Source organism: Carassius carassius, chromosome 17, assembly GCF_963082965.1.
Source record: "Carassius carassius chromosome 17, fCarCar2.1, whole genome shotgun sequence".
In the NCBI taxonomy this organism is placed as follows: Eukaryota; Metazoa; Chordata; class Actinopteri; order Cypriniformes; family Cyprinidae; genus Carassius; species Carassius carassius.
In genome coordinates, this window is record NC_081771.1 from 3,179,555 (window position 1) to 3,205,651 (window position 26,097).

At 35.9% G+C, this 26,097-nt stretch overlaps 1 protein-coding gene across 3 annotated transcripts in view; it reads left to right on the forward strand.

The window, feature by feature from the left end:
* LOC132160759 (voltage-dependent calcium channel subunit alpha-2/delta-2-like) overlaps nt 1-26,097 on the forward strand; it is a 302,784-nt gene that overhangs the window by 253,921 nt on the left and 22,766 nt on the right. For all 3 annotated transcript variants that reach the window (XM_059570442.1, XM_059570440.1, XM_059570441.1), the window contains exons 7-14: nt 348-479; nt 557-614; nt 11,303-11,353; nt 12,606-12,705; nt 15,692-15,853; nt 19,094-19,204; nt 19,551-19,629; nt 24,219-24,268. In XM_059570442.1, coding sequence (XP_059426425.1) covers nt 348-479; nt 557-614; nt 11,303-11,353; nt 12,606-12,705; nt 15,692-15,853; nt 19,094-19,204; nt 19,551-19,629; nt 24,219-24,268 — 743 coding nt within the window. The remainder of the gene's footprint in view (nt 1-347; nt 480-556; nt 615-11,302; nt 11,354-12,605; nt 12,706-15,691; nt 15,854-19,093; nt 19,205-19,550; nt 19,630-24,218; nt 24,269-26,097) is intronic.

Consider the following 26,097-nt stretch of genomic DNA (forward strand, 5'->3'; position numbering starts at 1 on the left):
AATTATTATCAGTGATGAAAATTATTAAATACTGTAATAAATAGCATAACATTTTGTGAAAAACATTGGAGAATTTATTTGAAATAGACATTATAATTGCCTTTAATGTATCCTTTGATCAATTTAATGCACCTTTGCTGAAAAAAAGTACTAATTTCTTTAAAAAATAAAAAAACATACTGACACCATTTTGAACTTTAGTGTATATAATAACTAAAAAGACTGAAAATATATGAATTAATAGCAAAATGTAAATCATATGTGTATGCTTGAAGCTTGTCCAATTTGAAATGTTTGTCCACAGAATTTGATGTTTCATAATGGTGTGATCTTGGTGTGTCCCGCAGCTCCCACGATCCTGAACGAGCTGAACTGGACTCAGTCTCTGGAGAGGGTCTTCATTGAAAACAGCCGTGAGGATCCTTCACTGCGCTGGCAGGTGTTCGGCAGCGCCACCGGAGTCACCAGATACTACCCCGGTAAAGCTCTTCTGCTGTAAACCACAGTGCATCCAGTTCTGCCAGCAAACTCTGAGTGTGTCCTGTTCTCTCTGTAGCCACAAAGTGGAGAGCGCCCAACAAGATTGACCTGTATGATGTGAGGAGACGCCCGTGGTGAGTACTGTTGAGTACGGCCAAGGAAATACTCCATTTAGTCTGACTTTGATCTTGTTGTTTTCTCCGGCTCCTGCTGCAAAGAGCAAGCAAGCGTGTGAAGTTCAAATGAAGTCAGGCTGCCACAGTTTACAGTGCCGTCTAGACCGGGGGTCAGGATGTGTGTCAGCAGCATCTGGCTCATGTACTCCCTCAGATCTATAGGAGAGACTTTACATTGAGATTTCCTGCGCCGTTGCGTTCCTGCAGCAGTATGTGCTGTTTAAGGGACTCTGTAGCAAGATTTAGCATAAACTGTCTTCTACAGTCAGTTTTCTCTTTCACATCAACTACTGTCATGGCAGAGCAGGGTACAAGCCTGGCTCAAGTGCAGCCTCCAAAATGAGAATTAAACCTAGCTATGAAGAGCACATCAATGGAAAACTGGCTGAAATTGTTTGCAACATTCATTTTTCAGCTAAAGTTATTTTTAGTTAGCAAAATTTATTTTTCATTTACAAATTATGTATTTATTTAGCTGGATTTAAATTAGATATTTAAATGTTATAAATAAAGTAAAGTAATTTTAATTAATTGATTTTATTTAGCTTAATTTAAAGTATTTATTTGTGTTTTTACTGGTGCTTTTATTTCTCTGAAGTTATTTAAATTCATTCAGTCATTCTGCATGTTATTTATTTATTTACTTGTGCATTCATTAGGCTGAAGTTATTTTATTTATTTAATTTTTATTTAACTTCAGTTATTTAACTATTTGTCTGGAGTTATTTATTTATTTATTTATACATTTAAGTCTAAATTTGATATTTTTATTAATTCAGCAGAAGTTTAGTATTTATGTCTTATGCATTTAGATGACGTTAAAATATTTATTTATTTATTTTATGCTGAAGTCATTTTATTTATTAATCAGTTTTATTCTTTAAGTTATGTTTATTTAGTTATTTAAATGTAGCATTTTTTTTTTTTTTTTTTAGCTGAAGTTGTTAGTTATAGTTTTTTTAAGGATTTATTTATAACAGTATTCATGCCTTTATTTATATCCACATGCATATTTTTGATGTGATAGTCACTGGAAATATGGGCCAAATTTTGCTGTACACTCAAAACTATACTGACTTTCTCATTAACAGCAAAGTACATCTTTTTGTGCGTGATATAAGTAGCAGCAGTGCATTAGCCTGGGCCAAAGCGACTCATAGTACACTTGTTATTGGAACAATCCCCTCAGGTTTAGCTCGGGTTTAGGCGTCATTATCGAGGGCATATCTTCAGCCGCTACGCCACATCAACCCAACAGAGAGACGATCATCCACAGAAATACATCTCTGTCTACTTAATGAAGAAAGAAGAAGCTGTTTAGAGAGAAAAGCAAGATGTTTAAATGGAAAACAAGTTGTTATCAGGTGCTGGCGTGTTAGCTGGCTGGATGAGCATGCCGCGGTGTTTCCCGGAGTACGGGAGTCTTAGCAAGGCACTAATGAGTCTCCTCTTTGACAGAGTAATTAAGTTCACACTCAGGGAAAGTGTCTCCGGCGCAAAAAAAAACAATCCCCAATATACCTGTAAGAAGCAGGCAGCTAGCTAGCTAGTTTGGCTGACAAAGCGCTAATGTTGCCAATGAGCCGGGGCGAGCTCTACATTGTTTTTGTTGTGATGCAACACGCTCTTCAGACTTAATGAGTTGCTTTTAATGCTTTTGTGAGTGTGTAGGCTAGCGGTGCTGTACAGAAGCACAACAGCTCTATAAGTGCAGGGATGATGAATTACTATCAGCAGGCGCTCTGCTCAACATGCTGCTTCAGTTTTCATACGTCTCTGTGCAGTGTGAGGTATGACCAAACTTTTTATAAATGTATATATATATTTTTTTTTTCTTTCTTTTTTTTTTATAGAAATTTTGTATTTCTAAAACAATATTTTATGTTTTATATATTGTTTAATAACGTAAACTTGTGAAAAAAATATTTTTAAACTGATGAAAAAAGTAAGATTTTTATATATAAAATATTTATCTTGTCATCATTTTTTTTAACACTCGAGTTGTTCAAAAGAAAGTTTCTGGTCCCCATTCACTTCCATAGTATTTTTCCATACTGTGGAAGTCAATGTCTGCCAGCAACTGTTTAGTTACAACATTCTTCAAAATATCTTCTTTCGTGTTCAACAAAAGAAAGACATTTATCTAGATTTGGAGCAACATGAGATTTTTCATTTTTAGGTGAACTATCCCTTTAAGGAGAAACATCAGGACAGGTCTTCATCTGTTCTGTATTTAATCTCATTGGTGTCTCTGACAAACAGAAAACAGCTTTTGAAGAGATGTTTGGTGGAGGTGATCGACACTCTGACACTCTCTACCCAACTCTGACTCTGCTTGGAAAATAAATGACCCAGGCAATCACTTAATTGTCTCCAATTGCTCTGACATGAATTATTAACACACCTCTATTATAACGTATGTCTACACAAGTTAGCAAAGGATGGTGGGAGAAGGTGAAGATTTGGAGGAGAGAGCGTGAGCGACGGCTAAAGGCACGAGGATTGATTGGAAGAGTTTGAAGGAGAAACAGAGAGAGGTGTATGTTTTGTTATCGGAGCGTTACAGAGAAGCCATTACCATGCAGGTTCAGCCCAGCGTAGCAGATATTCAGCACAGCCAAAGCACGTATTGATTTCTGAGAAAAGTCAATCTGGCTCCTAAGTAAATATTATTGTGGCTGCTCAAACTCCAAGAAGAGCTGGCCAAACTAGATGGAGGCCTGTCAGCCCTCTGTCTGCTCTCCGGTCAAATTTAACACTGACACGTCAGTGTGTTTCAGTGCAAATGCACTTTGAGAATCTAATTTGCATTAATGTTTGCAGTCCAGTGATAAAATCCAGATATTGAATGAGGGATCCAATGCATAGTTCAGTTCCATTTATTTTAAAGTACCATAGTATTATCATCTGATACCATGGTTCTGCCAGAGTCCATTTTTTTGGAAAGGAACACTTACAAAAAAGTGCCGTGATAGTACCGTGGTATTCCTGGACGTACCCTGGTAAGTGAATTTCATTACAGTGGTATATTTCATATTTTTACCATCTACCGCATGTAAATACCCTGTTACATGAATTTCAGCATCATGGTATTTTTCAAAGCACCATAATGTTACTATCCATGTACTGTACAATAGTGCTGCAACAGAACTTGTTACAATGTTCCAGGGTCCATCAATGAATTCTGCAAAATTACCATGGCACATGTAAAGAAAACTATGATAGTACCATAGTAAAATATTTTTTAAAAAAAACTTTATATTTTTTGGTAGTTAAATGGTAGTAAAATGCCATAGTAAATACATTTAAGCCCAATGGTATAATTTTAAATTACTATATTTTTTGTAAAGGTACCTTGGTATTCTTGGATATGGTGCATGAATTTGATTACCATGGTCTGTTTCAAAGTACCATCCTATTACTACCATTATGACCTCGTAAATACCATGTTACATCATTTTCAGCAGTAATATTTTTCCATGTTTTTATTTTTTTTTAAGTACCATAGTATTATCATATGTATTATGTGAAGTACTATAATGGTTTTCCAAGGCACTTTAATGAATATTGTAAAATTACCACGGTATATGTTCAAACAACCATCATAGTACAATAGTTGGTACTTTTATTTGTAGTTTATTGCCTATAATTAAGTTCAGCATTAAGATCTTAACATCACTTAGACTCACAATAATGATAATAAACCAAAATAAGATTTGAAGAGGTTCTGTTTTGAATTCATGCAACGTATTATGTTTCGCTGCTAGTTTAATCTCTATGAAAGCCTTAAAGGACAAACTGACTGGTCATCCATCCATACAGATCCGCTGACCTCGCCATCAATTTATTGCATAATCAAGCAAGTAAAAATCAGAATAAACACACAATAACATCTCTTTCCCACAGCTCACCTGCTTCACAGGCCTCAGTGTTTTAATCTTAATTCAATCTATTGAAGAACACATCCAAAGGAGAGCCGAGAGCGCAGCGCACACACACACACACACACACACACACAAATCCTTCAACACACATGTCTGTACACACGCATTTAAAGGGAAGTGAAGTCAGTACACTTCAATAAACCCCATCATGAGCTGCATGGCACCTGCAGATTGTGACAGTGGGAAACCGGCATCTGTACACATGTGTAAGTCAGCCATATCGTTTCAGCCTCGATAAGCTCCTATAATTAACTCATTTTTAATGTGAGAGCGTGAGAAACAGGAATAGGAGAGCGAGACGGGGAGAGACAGACAGGCAAGGTCAGACACACTCTCGCTCTCGAGGTAATGCATTGATTTTTACCCACGCTGCACCATGATAAAAATACCTCATGAATTCCAATGTCTTTCTCCTATTGAGGGAATGCAACACAATCAAAGCGACACAAGGCACATTACAATGTCAGTCCGTGCTTTTACTTTTCCAGCACCTTCCCGGGAAATGTGTTTTCTGTCTGCGCTTGGAAATGGGACGTTTTTGTGATGAGGTTTTTTTTTTTTTGCCCCTCCAGCCTTTGCGCTTTCATACACACGGCCAGACTGTCGTTTGCTGGGTTAACCTGTTTACTGTGCACAATTATGTTGAAGTCAGTATTACAGTATTACAGTGAATGCTTGTCGTTTTCTAGGTTTATTATTTTATTAGTTTATTATTTATTGTGTCGTCTTTTCCATGCTCTCTGAAATTAACACTTGTCAAAGTGTGCAAGTCAAATTTTCGCTTTGGCCTGTAACTTTGAGGAATGCTTTTTGAATTGGACTGTGCATGGAATAGCATACTAGTATATTACTCATACTATTTTTGCGGTATACGGTATGGTTCTTAATATGCACATTTCTGAAAACTTAGAAAAATGTGCAATGTGTAATAAAACATTTTGCTTGATTTGGTTGTTTCTCACAATGCAATGCATTCATCTTGACCACGTTTATCAACTCCAACATGATTTGATCAGGTATTCGTTAAAGTAAATTTTAAAATAGCAAAATAAATTATTGCTGAGATGATAACTTGATTTTATATACAAATATTTATATATAAAATCTTATCAAAGAAATTAAACTAAATAATGTTATAAGTATGCAGAGGTTCCTATTAACTGGAAAAATGTTGAGTATATGATTCTACATTTTAATGTGTTTGCTTTTGCTATGCAAGACTGAAAAGCAAAAGCAAACACATTAAAATGTAGTATCATATACTCAACATTTTTCCAGGTAATAGGAACCTCTGCATACTCTGGATAGAATTATTGATATCTGATATTTATTTATTTGATAAATATCAAATGATAATAATAAAATAAATCATATATTACAGTATATTTCATATTTCAAATAAATATTTAACATTTCCACATAATATTTCATAAAAAAAATATAAAAGGATACATGCTATTTTTTAATTAAATATGTAAAATTAAATAATATTATAAAATGGTTCATTAATTAGAAATTATAATTATAATATATTAATATTTAAAATATAAAAAATGTTCATGTACTGTTTTATTAAAAAAATAATGAGTATGCAGGTTTTCATTCTTAACATCAGCATGTCTTGAATTGCAGTGGAAGAATGATATTTTGTCCTGCTGTGTTTTTTCTTTTAGTTTTAAACTTTAAGTTGTGACGCATTCCTGCTGTTAAGCCACCACACCAAACATTTGAGAAACAGAATCACTGGGAGTGACCTCAACTGTTCTCTGGCATTTCACAGAAAGACTGGTTAATGTGGAACGTCAGGTGGAAAGAAAGGAAAAGCAGCTAAACAATGTAAGAGAACACAGAATGTATTAATATATCGCTGAACTGCTAGAGCATGGCAGTAACAATCTCAAAGTGAATTCAGTTCCCAAAGAATGCATCTATTGATAAAATATACACCTTCACAATCATAAAAAATACTCTGTTTTTAAATAAAGGTATTTTAATTGGACAAATGCTAATATTCTCTTATTTTATTTAAATTAACGTAAGTGTATATACCTTCATATTTAATACAAAAAAGGAAAAAAAGGCATTTCTCTTCTGCTCTAGCTTGTGTATTAATCTAGTTTATTCTGTAAACATGGCATTGTGTACTACGAATATTGTTGGCTCTTAAGAGAAATTGTTTGTGATGTTCTTCATTTGAATAAAAGCACCCGCTAAATGTACAAATTTAAATATCAAATCACTTGCCATTTGCAAGTTTATTTTAGATTCAGGTTATCTGTATACTACTAGTCTAAAATATGGGCACACTTGATTTTTTCATTACATTTTTAAATCTTAAAAATCTAAAGCCACTTGCTTAAAGGTTTTGTACATAAATGTAAATTGAACTTTATTTTGCATGAATAAGAATTGTATTTTTAGTGAAGGAAAAGCATCACGTGATGCACCTCATGAAGCAGAGCTGGAATCTAGAGGAAAAAGTCAGATGTATGAGAATTCGATCACTAATTCTCATTCTCCATCGTGTTTTTCATAGCTGATTTGGCTTCATTATTTATATTTCCGATCGTTTTCTAATAATGAAGATTGAGTGGGTGTGTCTTAAGGTTTGGTGGTACTGCAGCAGATGCTCTTGATGACTGTGCTGCTGAAGGACCTTCCTGAGCGTGTGTGTTTAGTGAGTAAGAGGGTGGACGGGGGTCCGGGTTTGTGGTGGCCCATCTGCATGTCACCTGGCCAGGGCGCTGGGGAGTGTGGGTAATGACTGGGAAGGAATGGCATCACTGGGCCTCGGTGGAGGGGTAATTACGGAGTGCAATCCATGCAGAAACTGCACATCTGGATCCATCAGGCTGATCCACCGATGGTACAGTGAGCCAAGCATCACTGTCACAGAGCGGAGATGAATATAGACTGGAGAGTGAAAAATACCATTGCCAAAAGAAACAGAACCCACAGAGTGATGGTGAATGATAGTGGCACGCTCGGACCTGCTGCCCAGCTTTAATTGACTCCTAGAGTAAATCTGACCAACCAAAGAGATCGTGATGATTTCATCAGTGTTTCTCTTAAAGTCAACGATACATTACATTCTTTTTTGTTCAGCCTTTTTCCAAATAAGTCTGGTTTTTAAAAAAAAATACTCAATTTAATGTTGATTTTAAGGTGCATTCAGACTTATGGCATTTCTTATACTATACAACTATAATTACTTGTTGACAAAAAAAATGCATTTATTATCACGTTAATTTGACACAAATTCTGATATATTTAGTTTAATATTATTAATAAATGTGATATAATGAATACATACAAACTATATAGAAATTATGAAATTGATAAATATATGAAATTTCTGTTTTTATTCCATGTTTTTGTGTTTTCCATATGAACACTGTAACACACAAACACAAAGTTACATTAAAAAAATGTATGTAGACTTCATGTTTTTGTGTATGTTTGTCATACCCAACATTTACACTTATTCACACACATCCAACTCAGGATTGAGTCCACACATTCAATCCTGAGCAAACTCATTTCCTTCATTTAGTTCATTGATTTTTCATCATGTGCGGTGTTTATGAGGCATGTGCATCTTTTAGGCTTGGAAAATTTCATTAGGTTTTTTTTTTGTGGAGTTTTATCGTTGCTCCTAAGGCGCTCCTCTCAACCTCCAATTATGCCTCCTGTGTTTACTGAAACTGTATTCATGGAAATGTGTGTTTGTTTGAGCAGAAACACTGGGTGGCATTATTAGAAATAAGAACATGAGCAAACATGGCACAAACTGAATCCAGTGCAGTGGATTGATTGCATAAAAGCAAACAGAGCTGAGAAATGAATTTTAAATATGGAGAAATCTAGTGTACCTCTATGTTTCTCGCAGAGATGGAGCAGAAATTATTTTTGCAGCGTCTGATGTCATATTGAGAGGGCTGATGTTAGCATGCTAATTTGAAACTGTAGCTTGGCAAGCTATAAGATACTCATAGTGTAATTTAATTAAGTAATTAAACTGCAGTCTTATATCAATCCAAACCTGTGTGATGTTTGACCACGAAGCACGGATGGATTTTAAAGAATTATAACAGTCGAGGAAGGATATGCAGTTGTAATGAATAAGGACTGGAGCTTTAAGCTTCAAGAATATTGAAAATCACCGTACATGAGTCATAATAGTAGAATGCGTCATTATTCCATGTCCTTATATATAATTCATACACTACCATTTACTCAGTAAAAGATTTATATTTTAAATAAATGCTGTTCTTTTTTACTTTCTATTCGTTAAAGAATCCTGAAGAATCTGTATCATGATTTCCAGGAGCTCAACTGTTTTAAAAAAATAACAAGACATTTTTCCTGATTTTAAATCTTCTGAGCAAATTGCTGTTTTTCCCGTATTTCTGATCACATAAATGCATCCCAAGTGAGCATAAGATATTTCAAAAACGTATAGTAAATTAAAGGTATAGTTAACCCCAAAAATGTAAATATTTTAGTACTGGGGTCCAAATAACATTCATTGCATGGAGAGAGAGAGAAAAAAAACATCTTTTAAAACATATTCTCCATATGTTCTTCTAAAAGAAAGAAAGTCATACAGGTTTGAAATGACATGAGGGAGAATAAATGATGACTGAATTTCTATTTTTCACAGATTCAGAGTTACTATTCACTACTTTAAGATAGTAAAATGATTTGAATGCACAATTTGTGTAGCATAAACTAGTAATAGGGGTTCACGTACATACAGTATTGGTGTATAATAAGCATAGTCTCCATTTTCTCACTCACATTATACTTATTCAAATGAAAGCCTTTTGTAATTAAAATGATTAATTTGTAGCACCGTGCTTAAAAAGAAAAACTTTGACCTTTCGGGTAGCATCTTCAATTATCAAGAACTAAATTAATTGAACCCACTTCTAGTGCCAAAAGCTTTGTACTCATGCCTGAGCATTGTTATTGTCAGCTTTAAACAGTCTTTCAGCTGTGTTTGTCCTCCTTCCACGGCTAGCACTCTCCAGTGGCATTAAGACTGGATTGGCCTCCAAAATGAGGGTCAGAGGTCAGCGTACAGGTTTGCAGTGGAGTGCGCTTGTGGGCTTTCGTGGCTCGCCAGGGCTTTTCCATTTTTCCAGAGCTTAGCCATGCTTAAAAAAACCCTTCCTCAACGAGCCACGGGCACCTGGCACCACTTCTCACGTCGCCTCTTCAGCCTGATTACCGCCGTAGAAGAGACCCTCGACGATCGGTCTGCTCCCGCGAACACAAAGCGCTAACTACCTGTCTGCACGACAGCCAATCACCTCGCCACGCAGAAGAAGAAGTGCTTTTCCAAGTCTTCTGAAGACAACGACTTGACGACGTGGATCAGTCTCTTGCTTTGATTGTCAGGTGTAATGCCTTTTTAATTGCACGGGGAAGAGTGAAAATGGCTGCACTAGTGTTTTCTATATGTCAGCCTCTATCAGCGGTGGACAGATGCGGCGTTAGGCCGTTTATTTATTTATTTTGTTGTCACTGACACAAAAGTGCCATGCATCACTCATTGTCTTTCCACGCTCAGATTGAGCACCATGCTAAAAATGGCTCGAGACAAAGTGTCTCTCCTTGCCGCACGATCTGCTAGCGCTTGCACAAAGACACAGAGAGATGGGCGGACTGCATAATGCGTTTGTCAGCGGGCCAATGAGTCAGCCGGAGAATAAATGGCCGTCCGGTTTGACGCTTCACCTGACGCTGTGCTTCTCGGACTTTTAGGTTAGCTTAGCGCACATTCAAGACAAATCAGAGGATCATGATTGGGGACAGTGAGCTGGAAAAAAGACCTGTGCTTAGTTTTTGTGAACTATTTTTTTTTATAAAACTTGACATGTGAAATAATAGTTAGTTGTATGAAACTGGAGAGTAGCTCAAACTCAAGAAAAAAGCTCACAAAATTGAGCTAAAATGTGCAATTTGCCAAAGTGCTGATGTTTATATGGCCAAAAAAATTTAAGATGAATTTCTGTTTGTAATGTAAATCAATATAATGCATGTAAATATCAGTTGGCCTAGTATATCTCCCAATAATATGTCTGCTATTGCAGTAAGATGATATTTAAATGCTTGGTTTTATGATCAAAGCTATGTGGTTTTAAAACATATAATGTAATAAAATGATGATTGAGAGATGACCAAATAAATGTCCCTCTAAAGCCTGATGATCAAATTGGATTATTCGAAAATGCTTTTTCAAAAAAACGATGTATGGATAATCAAGCAAACCTAAGTTGCATCAGTCCAGTAAATGTTCATCTTGAAAATATTACTAACTAAAGAAAAGTTATTCTTATGGTTACTTTAAATAGTGTAAACTATAAATCAGATACGATTTATAGATGAACGACAGGTTTTCCAGCAAAATTCTAATCATGCTGATTATTTAGATGCGTTAGAAATTGTGTTGGTTGCCTGTAAACCACCTGCAGATTTGACTTATGAGCTAATTTACTTTATTAATGATATTTTATAAAAGCAACTAGCCAGATGAGTCTGGTAAAACCATTGTTAAGACTTTATATTGAGTCTTTAATCATGGTATAATCACTGTAACTCACTGCCTCTTAGAGCTTATTGTTTTATTTAGCATTTTAAATCTCAATGAACTCTTTAATATCAGCACTGACTAGTCTTTTTTTGTACTTTTACTAGGTACATTCAGGGAGCTTCTTCTCCCAAGGACATGGTCATCATCGTGGACGTGTAAGTATCCTCTCGAACACACTCTCCATCTGTCTCTCTGTGTGTCTCATATGCACTGCATTAACACACACACTGTCATCTGAGTTGATAAATGTGTTGTTTATGATGCCTCAACAGCAGTGTGGTGCTCTACTGCCACCTGTCGGCTGAGAAGAACATTATTCCATCTTCTTAACCTCATGCCTCAACATCAAAATGCTACTGTGTTCCTGAAATATGACTTAGAGGTTATATGCAATGAAAAATGGCATTACTGTTGCCGATATCTGAGCTGCTAGTGGAGAAAAAAAACCTCCTGTGACTCTGATCTTATCTAACCTCTAAAATGCATAATCTCAATAAAGCTTTCGCATCATACATAAACAGTTATGTTTACTGATGAATTTGTTTAAAGGTATGCATTGCATTTTTTGAGTTCATAGAATTCTCCTTTTAGCTATAATGAAATGCATGATTGTTAAATGCCACGTTTAGTGAATCATCAAGACCTTCTTTTGAAATCTTTTAGTTATCAAACCTTAAGTGTTGTGCATTTAGAGTCATTTGTAACACTGCTGTGTAGTTGAACAAATAAGTGATTGCCTCAATCATACAGCCATTATGTACATTATCTTCAAAAAATCATTAATATTCTTAAGTCAACCTCTCTAGAAAAACTGCTTAATGGAGGTTCATTATAACTGTTTGGCAATCCTCCATAACCTTAAATAGATACCGATATCTAATTAAAAATACACCAATCGCAGCTGTCGCTTTGCCAAGGCAATCTCATGCCAATCAAAAGCACCATCACACTGAACGTTTCTGACAATTTTAGACTAATCTCATTGTGACAACCGGAAGCATGAGACAAAAGTGCTGTCACCAGAGTTTTTTTTTCCCCCAATGTGTTCGTCCTTATTAAACCTTCTAACTCTGGAAGCCAAATTACACTTGAACTCGTGCTCTATGATAGCTTTTTCAATAGCTGCTGTAGGCTATTAATAAATCCAATCTGCAGCATAGAATTCAAATATACTTTGTTTTTGAAGATCGACTGTCTCCGTTCTGTCTGTGAAGATGGCGCTTTTTAACATGCTGTCTGCAATTTACTTTTGATGGACAGAGATGAGGGAGACACTTAGCAACAGGTTCTGCTTAGCAACGGCAGTTATGGGCTTGTGTTGCAGTGCACTGCTGTTTTGAGACATGACTGGTTTGTTAGATAAATGTTGTCATGTTCAGTGTGTGTGATGTATTTGTGTGTTTGTAGGAGCGGTAGTGTCAGTGGACTGACCCTGAAGCTGATGAAAACTTCTGTCATCGAGATGCTGGACACACTTTCTGATGACGACTACGTAAATGTGGCTCGGGTAGGTTTTTTCATATCTTTTTTAAATAGTTTCAACAGTTAATTTGGCATAACCCCCATGTTGTAAATGCATTACAATTTTATGTCCATTACATTTTTTATTTTATATATATATATATATATTGCTTAAGTGGGAATATGCTGTTATTGATAGTGATTACATTTGAGACAACATTTGTGTGAATCCTCCAGGAATCTGAACTTGTATGAAAATGTAAAATGCAGACAATGTTACATTTAATCTAAAGAGGGTTGATTTATTGTGATGACCCAGTAGCAGCCCACAAACACAACCCACACAAGTATGCATGCACATATACACAGACACACACACATAATGAAACATTAGCGTATTGGAAGGCCCATGCCAGTAATCTGGGCTGATCCGGGGCTCTTAGTGAGTGTTTCCTAATCCTGGATCTGAACCGGGACACAGCCTATTCTGCAGCCCGCTGAAGAAAAGCAGTCTTAGACCACATTAGAATCACTTTGTGTGTTTACTGCTGTTTACCTCCAGACTCTTAGAGTAATGTGAAATCAAAATGGGCCATTTGAGCCAAAAATGACAATTTAGTTTGCGTTACGCACCCTCGTTTCCTTGTGAAACACAAAAAGAGAGATTCAAACTGTGCTGGTTACTCTTTTCCATTTAATTGCAATAGCAGTAGCTTCAAAATTCGCCATAAAAGTTTGTGTGCACAGACTGCAGTACAAGTCATTTTTTGCTGATAGTTTTCCCTACAGTGAGCTGCAGAATCACTGAGTCAGTGAGTTGAACTCATGAACCGAATCAGTCCGACTGGGAGTCTGAGGAGTCTGGGATTGGTACATTTCTCTCATGAAGACTCAATTTGCTCTCCCTTTAATCTTTTCTCTGTCAAAGAAGAGTAAAAGCGAGCTCAAAGGGAATTTTCTTTCCTATAGGCAGTTTTAGGAAACATTTCTCATTTTATTTTTGTTTGCATTGGGACTTTCTTTCCTCCGCACCTGCGGTGTGGAACCTTGTAATCAAGACTGCCGGATGTACCTCAGATTTTCACAGCTGTGCTTCCTCACACACACACACACACACACACACACACATAAATGTTTTATGCTGAGTTCTGTTCAGTCAGTAAAGCTGTACTGATGTGAAAGGTATTTATGGAAGCTTGTTTCCACCATGGGATAAAAACAAAATGTAAAAAGTTAATTGCAACTTTAATCTCACAATTCAGACATTTTTCTTGCAATTCTAAGTTTATATCTCACAATTCTGACCTGTTCAGAATTTTGAGATATAAAGTCAGAACTGTAAAAAAGATATATTTAATTTTGAGTGTTTGTATCAGAATTTTGACCTTAAAAAATCCCAGTTATTTTTTTTTTATCCTATGGTAGAAACAAGCTTTCATAGGTTTAAGCCGTGTGTCAAAAATAAATAAATAATAATAATCAAAATCTGTAGTGCTAGTGTAAGGATTCAAGGTAACACATAAAAACCTCAAGGATCTGTGCTTTATCTTTTTCTTTGTTTTTTTTTCTTTTCAATTTTTTTTTTTTTTTTTACAGTTTATGTTTTTTTTTTACAAATACCTAAACATCCTTAAAACAAGTCCAGGTTATTCGAGAAGCAAAAATGCATGATATTAACACTTTTTATCATTGATTTAAGCATAAATCAAACAACATTTAGTGAGATCTGTTTAAAACAATATTTATAAAATAAAATTATGAATAAAGAATTTCTTTGTTTTCAGTGGAGAAGTGTGAGATAAATTTATTGAGAATTGTGTGAGCTGTTTAAAACAATAATTCAAAAATAAATACATTTAAATAAAATATAACAAGACCATATTTTAGAGAGGTTAGAAAAATAAAAATTCAAAATATATTCATATCACAAGTCTTGACAATATCTTTCATAGTCTGGCTTCGCAAGAAAATTGTTTATCGAGAAGCAAAAATTCATGATATGTAGACTTGTTATGTATTTTGGGTAGGGCTTCACAATTAATCGAAATTAAATCGCTAAGGCAATAAGTCACGATTAGGCAGAAGCTGCGATTTTCATGTGTATCTTTCAGTGAAGCACAGTTCTGTAATAAGCAGTAAATCTCCATCCGAAGGCCTAATCTTAGTTCTTATTATTATAATTTTCATCATTACAAAGTATATCTATAATGAAATGCTAATCGAAATGGCCATTATCACTGCTTAGAATACAATGGAAAATTGTGTGGCTTTATTATTCTGTTTAAGAAGCCACATCATCTCACAGAAGGATTATTTCAAACACTCGACTGACGTTATGAAGTGAATTTGGAGTAAAAACGGGATTAAATGTGTTATTTTCAAGTGCTCTCAGATGGAGCAGCATTTACTGTACAGAGCCGTAGTTCACTGAGAAGATATGCAAACGGCTGTCATTATCACAAACGATTTCATGTCAATTTCATAATCTTACGATTATATCTTCTGCGATAATGAAGGCGATTTTGCATAGCTTGTCAGAGAACTACGGCTCTGTTTCTGTTTTGTAAATCGTGAAACAATTACTGAGATCTGTTTAAAACAATAATTATAAAATAAAACAATAAATAAGATAAAATGAAATGATTACAAAAATAAACATAATTTAATATATATATATACGCATATCTTATACAACTTTGCCTCTCAAGAAAGAAGATTCATATTTGAAGGATGTTACATATTTTGTCCTGGAAGACAAGACTAATATGTAATGATGTTCTGATTTGAGCACTATTAAACCATACAGATGATCAGTGTTGTGAAATAGATTTGAAATAGATTTCAAGTTTCATACGAGTTGATTCATCTGCAGTGGAAGCAAATGATGAATTGGGAGAGAAATCAGTCAGGTGTAAGTGACTCCATAAGCGAGTGTTAACAGCAGAAATGATGATGCTGTGAGATCTAATGGAGATGAATAATGAAGCTTTTAATGAACTTGCTGAAGCAGCTGCTGTCTGTCTCTCTGTCAGTTCAATGAGAAAGCCTACGCCGTGGTGCCCTGCTTCACCACGCTGGTCCAAGCCAACATAAAAAACAAGAAGATCTTCAAAGAGGCTGTTATGAACATGCAAGCCAAGGGGACGACAGACTACAAGACCGGCTTTCAGTTTGCCTTTGACCAGCTGTTAAACGTAAGACACACACACTCATGTTTACCTACATGAAGATACCTGGAAATTTGTATTCAAGTCCTTACATAAAGTTGACTACAGACTAACCCTAACCTACAGAAGGAATTATTGTTTCTGTTCGTTTTCTTGTGATGTTAAATTTATTCTCTTAAATGAAGATAACTTAAGTCTCTTTTGCTCACCAAGGCTGCATTTATTTGATCAAAAATATAGGAAAAACTGCAATATTGTGAAATATTATTACACTTTAAAATAACTGGTTTTTATTTGAAAATGTATTTTAAATGTAATTTATTCCTGTGATGCAAAGTTGAATTTTGATACATTTTATTAAATACATTTTTTTTTGATGAATAGTTCAAAAGAACATCATTTGTTTGAAATATAAATCTTTACTGCCACTTTTGATCAAATTAATGCGTCCTTGCATTAAAATGTATCATGTCTTTCAAAACATTTTGAAACATCTGAGGACTTGCATACTAACCCAAATGTCAACTTAAACTATAGATATACATTTTTAGAATATAAAACACATGATTTACTTCAGCTATGAATCATTTTACCTTTGAGAAGATCCCTGGATGTTCCTAAAGAGAGTTATTTTTTTTGCTAGATTTAGCTGGATTTGGCTTAGTTAAATTTGTTAATACCAAAACATCCTCTTACCAACTCAGCGGAAAATTGTATCGCTCAGATGTTGCTTTTTTAAAGCATTCAGAGATTTAACAGAGTTCTCAGTTATATTTAATTTAAGTGTCAGCTTTTTCTCATATTTCTGAGCAATAAAAACAGACAAATGAGTCAATAGTGGACATTCTGTAGAGGCCCTGTTTGCACTTGGTTTTAAGATGCGTTTTGGTCGATCGGATCACAAGTGAACAATGGTGACACATGCCTTGTATGTCTCACAATGATTACATGTGTGTTAGGTCAGTAGGCGAAGAGTAGGCAGTCTTATTTGACTCTAAACTAACCTGGATAGAACATATAGGAAAAGTACATACAATTGTAGTATTTTACAATTTGAAAGAAGACCAAAATGCATCTTAATACCAAGTGTAAACAGGATCAAAATGATCTTGAGGAGAGAACAGGAGAATAATAGCCATGCAGAAGTGTGTAGATGGTGTGTACAATGATGTGAGATTTGTTGTTGGCCACAAGTGTGGCTTCATCACATGCATTTTAGTTTTGGCCGACTGCTGCTCGAACAGATCGTGATGGTGTGTGTGATTGATGAGATACAGACAAATCTGTATTCTCTTCTGACTGAAGACACTCGTTCTTCCCGACTTTCTCTTTCACTGTCACTCTCAGATCTGCAAGCGCCAAGGCATTTTAATTTCTGCACGCTGACTCCTGATAGGCTGAGAATAGAGCGCTGTGAATTTGTAATTGTGGCAGTATTATTTATCTTTATTAGAATCTTGTCAGAGTGATGTGGCGTAGGCCGAATGTCAGTGACAGCTGTGATTGGACGGGATAGGAAGAGGGGACTTTTGGCTAACTCATCAGAGATAGGACAGTCGGCGGCAGCAGGCACCAAAGCTGACGTATGATTAGTGGAACAGACGTGCCCGCACTCACACACACACACGCTTAAGTGCTCGGACACATGTGCGGTGCTCTGCCAAGTGGGACTCTGTTATAGCCAAGGTCATTTGTGTAGTGAATTGATTCAAGCAGGCCTGAAACAAATTATGTGCAAATATGTCAGTGCAAACACTTCATACGCATATTGGACACAAACACACTGTAGCTAAATTTGGTTGTCAGTTCACCTTTGAGCACTTAGAGGTGCGGTATGTAATATTGACAGCTAGTAATTGAAACGAGTACTGTGCTTCAAATTCAAAATATTAGAGAGTTGTTTCTCCCGCCTCAGTCTCAACACTCATGAGGGTTGCCAGATTGAAGACATACAATGGGAATACGCACAAGTGACAATAGGAGTCGACAAGCTTTAGTCTGTAAACTGATTCATTTTAATAGACCTCTGGTCGGTCATAGAGGTTTTTAGATTGATGCCAGAGCTTTTTAGGGTAGAATCTGTGATCTCTGATCTAGTCTGTTTTTGGCTTCCATGAATGCAATGTTGTTGTTGTGTTGTTCTTCAACTGGCCACCTGGGGTGTCAAAACCCTATTGGCTTGTTAAGTCTGACGTCACGTGTCACAGCGTCCGTGTCCAAACGCTCTATCAGATACCACAAGAAAACAACAAAAGGTGCTAATATACACTCACAATGTGATATAATACTACCAAAAATGTATAATCCTAACTAACCTTTAACTCCATACCGAAGTCCCAGATAGCCAGACAATGAAAATATAAATATAAATAAATAAATATAAAAATTATTTGTGTTTGGTATGCTGTGAGCATGGAGACTGTAGTGTACACCGTAAGTTAGAAAGCGTTTAGCTTAAATTATTAATATGAATAAACAGTGCTCATAAATGGCTGCTGTGGTAGTGTTCTCAAGTGAACGAGATGAGGCTTGGACCCGGAAACAGCGCTTTTTACATCATCACTTAACAACCAAATTGAGTACATCGGCAGTAGGCGGAGTCACAGTGACATTCCGACACAGAATGCACATTTCAAAACAAAACAACAGACTGTAGCATAAAACAAGTATGTGAACTTAGCATGTTTTCTAAATATCTGTTTATGTATTATGTATTATGTATAAAACAAATAAGAACAAGACCATAATAAACAAAAATGCATTATCTTGAAAATTAGTGACATGCCAAAATATAGCAAAATGCAACTGCATATTAATCCATAAACTGGATCGTTTTATGAGTTTAGTCCAAAGACACATAATAAGCATTGTATAATAAATGGACATGGCAACCCATCAAAAATGAGCTCTGCAAGCAGACTTCACAAAACATCATCATGTTCTATCGACAGTGGTTTAGGTAAAATCACAGAAAATAAAGAAGTTTCTGTAACATCTGTTATAATATCTGTTAATCATCACAGTTTCAGGAGTGACTGTTTTATACACACAAAACAATCATTAAGAGGATTCACTCCCATATTTAAATGTGATTGTCACTTTACAGTAGGTATGTGGCCATTGTTATTATTAAATGACACATTGCAAGGATAGTGTAAAGCACAAGGGTTTTCACAAACTAAAGCAACTGTTTATAAAGGCAGATCCAGTGAGTTTCCAGTGAGAATCCAAATGAATCTTATGCATTCCTGTTTCTGCTTCTCACAGGAGACCAGCGCTCCGAGAGCAAACTGCAATAAGATGATAATGATGTTCACCGACGGTGGCGAGGATCGTGCTCAAGACATCTTTGAGAAATACAACTGGCCAAATAAAACAGTGAGTCGAGGCGATTGAATTCAAAATATGCCAGTGTTTCCATCTGTGTGGTAATGACCTTCAGTGACAAACTGATTTTCTGTCCCCCCAAAACAGAAAATAGCATGTGGTCACAATATCAGACCATTTTGACATGTGTAGCTGTGTTTTCAGACCAAAGAGATAAAATCATAAATTGAATGTCATTCCAATATAAAACTTAGATTCTAGATCTCACAAAAAATATGTTTGAAATTTTCAAACAATACATATGCTGTTAAATGAGGGTCCAAATACTTTAAGCGACTACTCTGTATTTTTAGAACCTTTTGCTACACAGATCTATTAAACCGTCTTCGCTCCACAGGTGAGAGTTTTCACATTCTCAGTGGGGCAGCACAACTATGACGTCACTCCTCTGCAGTGGATCGCTTGTGCCAACAAGGGTAAGACAGAGAAAATATAGATCTGGGTCAAAAATCTGAACTTTTCAGCTGCATCTGTACCTCTGTACATCTATGTTAGGCACAATCTGGAGTCCCATGACAGGAACACAAGGCAACAACCTAGAAACTGCATATCACTTTTTGAAAAATGTAAAGAACACCTCTGCAAGCACATTTTAAATATAGCAATTTGCTAAAAAAAACTCAACTTAAGCCCAACTTAAGTGCATCGCAACACCCTAGAAACCACATTTCAGTGTATTTAAAATGTTAAGTACACTTTGGCAAACACATAGTAATGCACTAGCAACCATACAAAATACTCTAGCTATAGTGGCTAACCTTTAAATCTTCCTTTAGCCCCTTGAGGTCAGCTCGGGGGAGTCTCACATATGTCCTTCAAGCATGCTTTGAGATGCGGTTGTAACAGCAAAAAAAGCATTGTTTATTTATCACAATTTTCAATTTACTTAAAAAAAAAAATATTACAAACTTCCAAAAACGTGAAAATGCAGTACCATGTGATTGAAGAAACTGTTGCTTTCCACCGTGTAACCTCATCCTGCCAAACGATACTAATGGACTATTATGATTATGAAAAGTTAGCCCAATGATCAAACTTTAAACATAACATGTCCTCATACTTAAATTATAATGTTTAAAATACACAATAAATTAAAGATTATTTTAGAAATGAAAGAAATTAAATATTGCTCCAACATCTTTACTCTCAGGCCATCCAAGATGTTAGTGACTTTTTTTCTAGCAAGAAACACAAAATTAATACCCGTGGCTCCTAACGATATACAGTATTGTGATCTTATGAAGTGATAGGATTGGTCTGTGCCAGGAACTGAACATTATTTACAACATTACAAACGGTCCGGAGTGATGCCGGTCCACAAAAGAATCATTCTTTTGAACTTATTCTTCTTTAGTGAACTAGCTGAATCAGTTCATCAAATTGGACTGAACCTTCTGAAACTCTACAAGTTACTCCATCAAAACTTAAAGCTTTAACAAAATAGTGGCGTATCTGATCCTATGATGAATGAACTCTTTCAGCGCTCCAGTACCTCCAACAGTCACTGAGCTGAGGAAACAGTTCGACTCAGGCTGAAGACCATGATATGCACAAAATTAAAAATGTTATGGTTTCTCGTGGTTTGTTAAAATGGTGAACTGATGAAGACTACTTTATTCACCTTAAGCATGTAAAACATTATTAGGTGCTTTAATAATTCCATATACTGTACATTGATTACATAAACAAACTAGAAAAATTGAATCTGAATGAACCAGTTTGCAGAAAATAATCAGATTTCTCCATTGTCTGTGGCTCTGGATTACATGTAATAATGTTGTAAATAATGTTCAGTGTCTTGCACAGATCGATCATTCCGCTTCATAAGACCGCAAAACATCGTCAGGAGCCACGGGTATTATTCTGTGGTCCTTGATATGTTTTTAGCCCAGCCGCTGACTGGCATTTTCTGTATCACCAATAACCAATGTTTCAGCTTTTACTGTTGCACTCAAGAAAAAGTCACTTAAATCTTGGATGGCCCTAGGGTGAGTAAATTAACACCAATTAATTATTATTTTTTGAGTGAACTATCCCTTTGAAGCCAAAACTGTCCATTTTCTAAACGCACTAAGAGCTTGCATGTAATCCTGGTCAGCAGAGCTCAAGTAATGTTGACCTATCTGACCAAACAAGTTAATTCCAGGCCTGTAGCGCAAACACTCTCCCTCTCAGCTCTGTCTTAACAATCATCCCTCTCCAGCTCTCTGATTAGTTCATGATGAACGGTGGCAGAACACTTCAGAGACCCCCGCCACCTTCCCTTCCTTCTAATTAATTAGCTGAAGAGGAACTGCCGTCGCAGCGATAACCACGTCCGCAACTTCTCGGCGTCTCCAGCCAAAAGCGCTTCCACTTAAGGATTAGCCCTCCGCTGTAATGACTGGCAGTGAGGGGACGGAGTCTGGCACAGCAAGCAAGACGCTATTCTCAGCGGACTCCATCTCCACCGCAGGCTTTCATTTCGCTCGCCGATATCACAAAGCAGCAGAGAAACGCCCCTGACACCCTCACAAAGCCCACATCCACGTCTGCGGCTCTCCCTGTGCTGTAGAATGCATGTTTGACAGCGTATCTGACTCAAAGCATTCACAGCCTCCGCTAGGTTCATTCAGAAAGCAACTGTAGCGTGCATACGCCACGTTTCCTTCTCTGAACGTTCGCAGAACGCTCATCGGATTGTCTGCGTCTTATTGTTTTGTTGTACATGTCGCCCAGAGACAAATGGATTCAGCATTTTGTAATCATGACCAAGTCAAGGGATCAGACTTGTGGCAACAATGAGAGACATGTTTGTTTGACACGGCTTAGCATGTGTTGTCACTCCACCGGCTGTCTCTCAGCGAGCTCGTTCACACTCCGCTGACACAAACAAAGTCTCATATGGCCGCCGCTGAATCAGAGCCAATTCCCGGTCTCTTTGATTCCCGGCCACTCGCATTGATTTGATTTGATTCTTTCTAGTGTGCTGATTGGTTTGACTCTCAGAAATCTTCTGAACACTTTTTTTTTAGTTTTAGTTTTTATACTCTAATTCTCTTGACTTTGATACACTTTTAAAGGCTTTTAAATTATTTCAGAATCATTAACTGAACTAGATTTTAATTCGTTATCTGCAGTCGTTTTAGGGGCGTTCGCCTTATTAAAGAGATGTTATGGGTTCAACACCCATTAAGCTTTATCTAATCTAGCATTTGTGAAATGATGGCACTTACCAAAGAAAATCATTTTGATTCATCCCTTTGTTTAGGGGCCAGTTTGAGTATAAACCTATTAAAACAATAGAAAAGTAGATTTTGTTTGAAAAGTGAGAAGGGTAAAAATCATAAAAGAATATTTATTGAATGTGTTGTATTTATGAATTAATATTTAGTCAAAGAAAATAAAAATCTTTTAATATATTTTCAACATAACACTTTTTTTTCATCTGCTTTGAACCATAGTAATTTTTTTTTCATTATAAAAATGTGGTGTTTACGTTATTGTGATATTGTATGGGGGAAAGAATAACAAATTAACATTATTTTTTTAAATCTTTTTTTTTTTTAATCTTTTTATATATATATATATATATATATATATATATATATATATATATATATATATATCATTATAAAAATGTTCACCTAATTGTCATATTTTGATTTAATTTCTTTTTGTTTATTATTTGTTGAAAACATTTAAAAAGAGAAAAGAGAGGCAGAGAGTAAAAGAATGTGTTTTGAACCTTAAACCAGATAAAAACATTGTCTTCTAAAAAAACATTATTTCTAGCATCGTCATGTGACCCCTGTGCATGGCCCTGTTTACTTTCATTATACGTGAATCACCAGTTTAAAGGAGTTGATCAGAATGACTCAGTTATTTTCTTTGGTACTCTGACATTATGCCTCAAATGTTGATAGAGCTTATCATTTATTGAACCAATGACATTTCTTTAGTATAGAAGCCAGATAGCAAGAAAACCACAGACGTATCTTGCTAGCCACTCACAGCCTGTGGTGATGTGAACTCTACACCCGACATCTGCGTTAATGATGGCTTCGACTCAAATGAGCCACAAAATGTTGGTCCTGAAGTTATGGAGAATGAAATTGTTCAGTGACCTTTACAGCAATAGCAGCAGACTGAGCGAAGGCTGAACTGATTTCATGTTCAGGCGAATGATTTCAGCCACGTTTGTGTTTTCAGCCTACAGATAATTAGAAAAACACATTGTACCTGTTAAAAAAATATGCATACTCAAAACTATTACAACAATACAAATCCATCTTTATTGTCAACCAAAAATAGCCTAGGTGTTTCAAGATTTTATCGATTCTGATGAATTTGTGTAAATGTAGATACATATTAATGAGGATTATATGAATTTGTTTTATTTTAACACCAGTTTTTGTGTCTTTTCTGTATGTAATAAAAACGTTAAACATGTTTACAATTAGTTATTATTATGCTATAAGTACAGTAGTTAGATTTGGAATGCTTCACAAGTATACAAAAAAGTCACTATCAAATATCTAGTCTGATATTTTATAACATGTAACATATGTATGTGTGTGTTGAGAGAAAATGGCTGTAAGTTTGAAGTGTTAGTCTGAAGTTTCTTGACTCTAAACACTTTGAGGACGACACCTCAGATGTTGTGCTCTTTGTTCAGACACTCTTGTGTTTTGACCCTGTCTGTGTGTCCACTCTCTCAAGCCTCTCAGCCTCTGAATGCTTCATGAATCACACAGAACAAACCATAGCACATTCTCTGGCTAACATATGCATAGCACTCGGTCAGTCTGTCTGCATGCTGGAATTTTATGCATGCTGCTAAACTATAAATTAAACATGTAATGTAATTTTAATTCATGTAATTTTGCAGGTTAGTCTGTTCTGAACAGCATTTATGTTTGTAACGCACAGACCCCTAAAGCTGTTTCCTAGTTAGTTAGCTTATGTCAACAATATGTCAAAATTAACCAGCCCTTGTTATTGGTTTATGCTTATTTCTGAACAGGTTACTACTTTGAGATCCCTTCCATTGGAGCCATAAGAATCAACACACAGGTTTGTCATTTCTGCTACTTCTTACTTCGCATTTCTACACATACAATACTTTTTAAAAGTTTGGAGTTAGTAATAAGAAAATTCAGCTTTGATCACAGGAATAAATAGCATTTTTATATATATTCAAATATTAAACAGTTATTTAAATTGTGATATCATTTCACAATATTACTGTTTTTACTATATTTTTAATCAAATAAGTATATAGTTTGGGGTTGGTATAGGGCTGTGCGATAAGGACAAAAAAAACCTGTTGCGATTTCTTTGATCAGTTTTGCGATTTCGATTTTAATCACGATTTTGACACACACAGACATGCTTTACAGTCATAAATGCATTCAGTATGAATTTGAAACATATTTCCTAAACAAAACCAATTAGAGCTTTATCAAAAAGTTGTAACGTCTCTAGAACAGACATAAGTCAAAATAATAACTAAGTAAAGGTGTGACAAAATGTCTAGAAAAAATAAATAAATATTTATTTTATTTTAATATAGTCTTTTTTGCCATGCATTGGTCATAGAGCTCAAGAGGGAGGTCGGGGCCGTGGAAAATCGTGCTATAAAGCTATTTAGAAATTGTGCACGCTCAAATCGTGATTTTATGACGATTTCGATTAAACACACAGCCCTAGGTTAGTATGACTCTTATTGTTTTTTAAGGCACATATACATATATTATCTATACTGTATTTATACGGGTTATTTTAACTGATTTAAGAGATGTTTTTAGTCATGGCATCAAGTAGAGTACCTAAAACCCTTTCAATGGTGGTAAAATCACTGTAGTGCATTGCCTCGAGTCGCTCATTTCAACAACAGCCATGTAAAAAGACAATACTGATGCATTAAAATTAATCACAATAAAGAGTTTATCTTCAGCTGATACGCATTCACAGGTATGCTCATATCAGCTTCAAAAGTGATTTTCCATTTTATTAAAGCCTCTATACATTAAAGCAGTTCACGCTAAGTTCATTCAGCTTCCTGAGCTTTGAAGCTCTGTGATGTTATCACAGTTTAGAGATATATATGTCACGCTAGAAAAGCATAGAGAGCGCTATAAAGATGAATGGATAAAGCGATATAGACTTCTATATTTAGCGTCAATAAGATTCATATGGGGCTGTGATTTTTCTAATTCACTTCCGTACAGTTTTCATTATCTTCCAGCAATCTTTCCCGAGGCCCACGAAACCCACCGCAATAGTATCGCTCTTCCCCGAAAGCAGTCGGCCCAATTTCCCACCTCTTCTGTGTGATTCTTCAGCCCTCTTTACTGGCATCTCGGCCTTTCTTCAACTCACCTTTTACTATCTTTTCCTCTCTTTTCCAGTCCAGCTTGGCTGTGTTCATTGGTGTCTGCTCCTCCCTCTTTCAAACCTCCCGCAGACGAGTGCTTGAATAGACCATCAGCTGTTCCATTAGGCTGAGTGTCATTTTATTCAGAGAACTGCCACTTATTCTAATAGCCTGCGTGAGACAGGTGTGGGCACGTAACTGTATATGTGGACAGCAGCGGCCGCCACACCTGTGCACCTCCTCTCCTGTCACATACTGTTACTAATATAACTGCACGTCCACAGCAGTCGCTCGCAGATGCTGGTGGATTTCTGACAGGAAAAACTAGCCAACCTGCAACTAAGTTCCTCTAATGAATGTAAGAAAGTTGCTTGAAGAAAATTTACAAAGACAAGTCTAATTATTAATATAGTTTGTTTTACAAAACACAGGGTTGTAAAGCAGCTCAACAGTTAATCATGATGTAGAGGTTTACAATATCTTGATATCCTCATGCTTTATTTAGCAGATTATATCTGGCCGATAA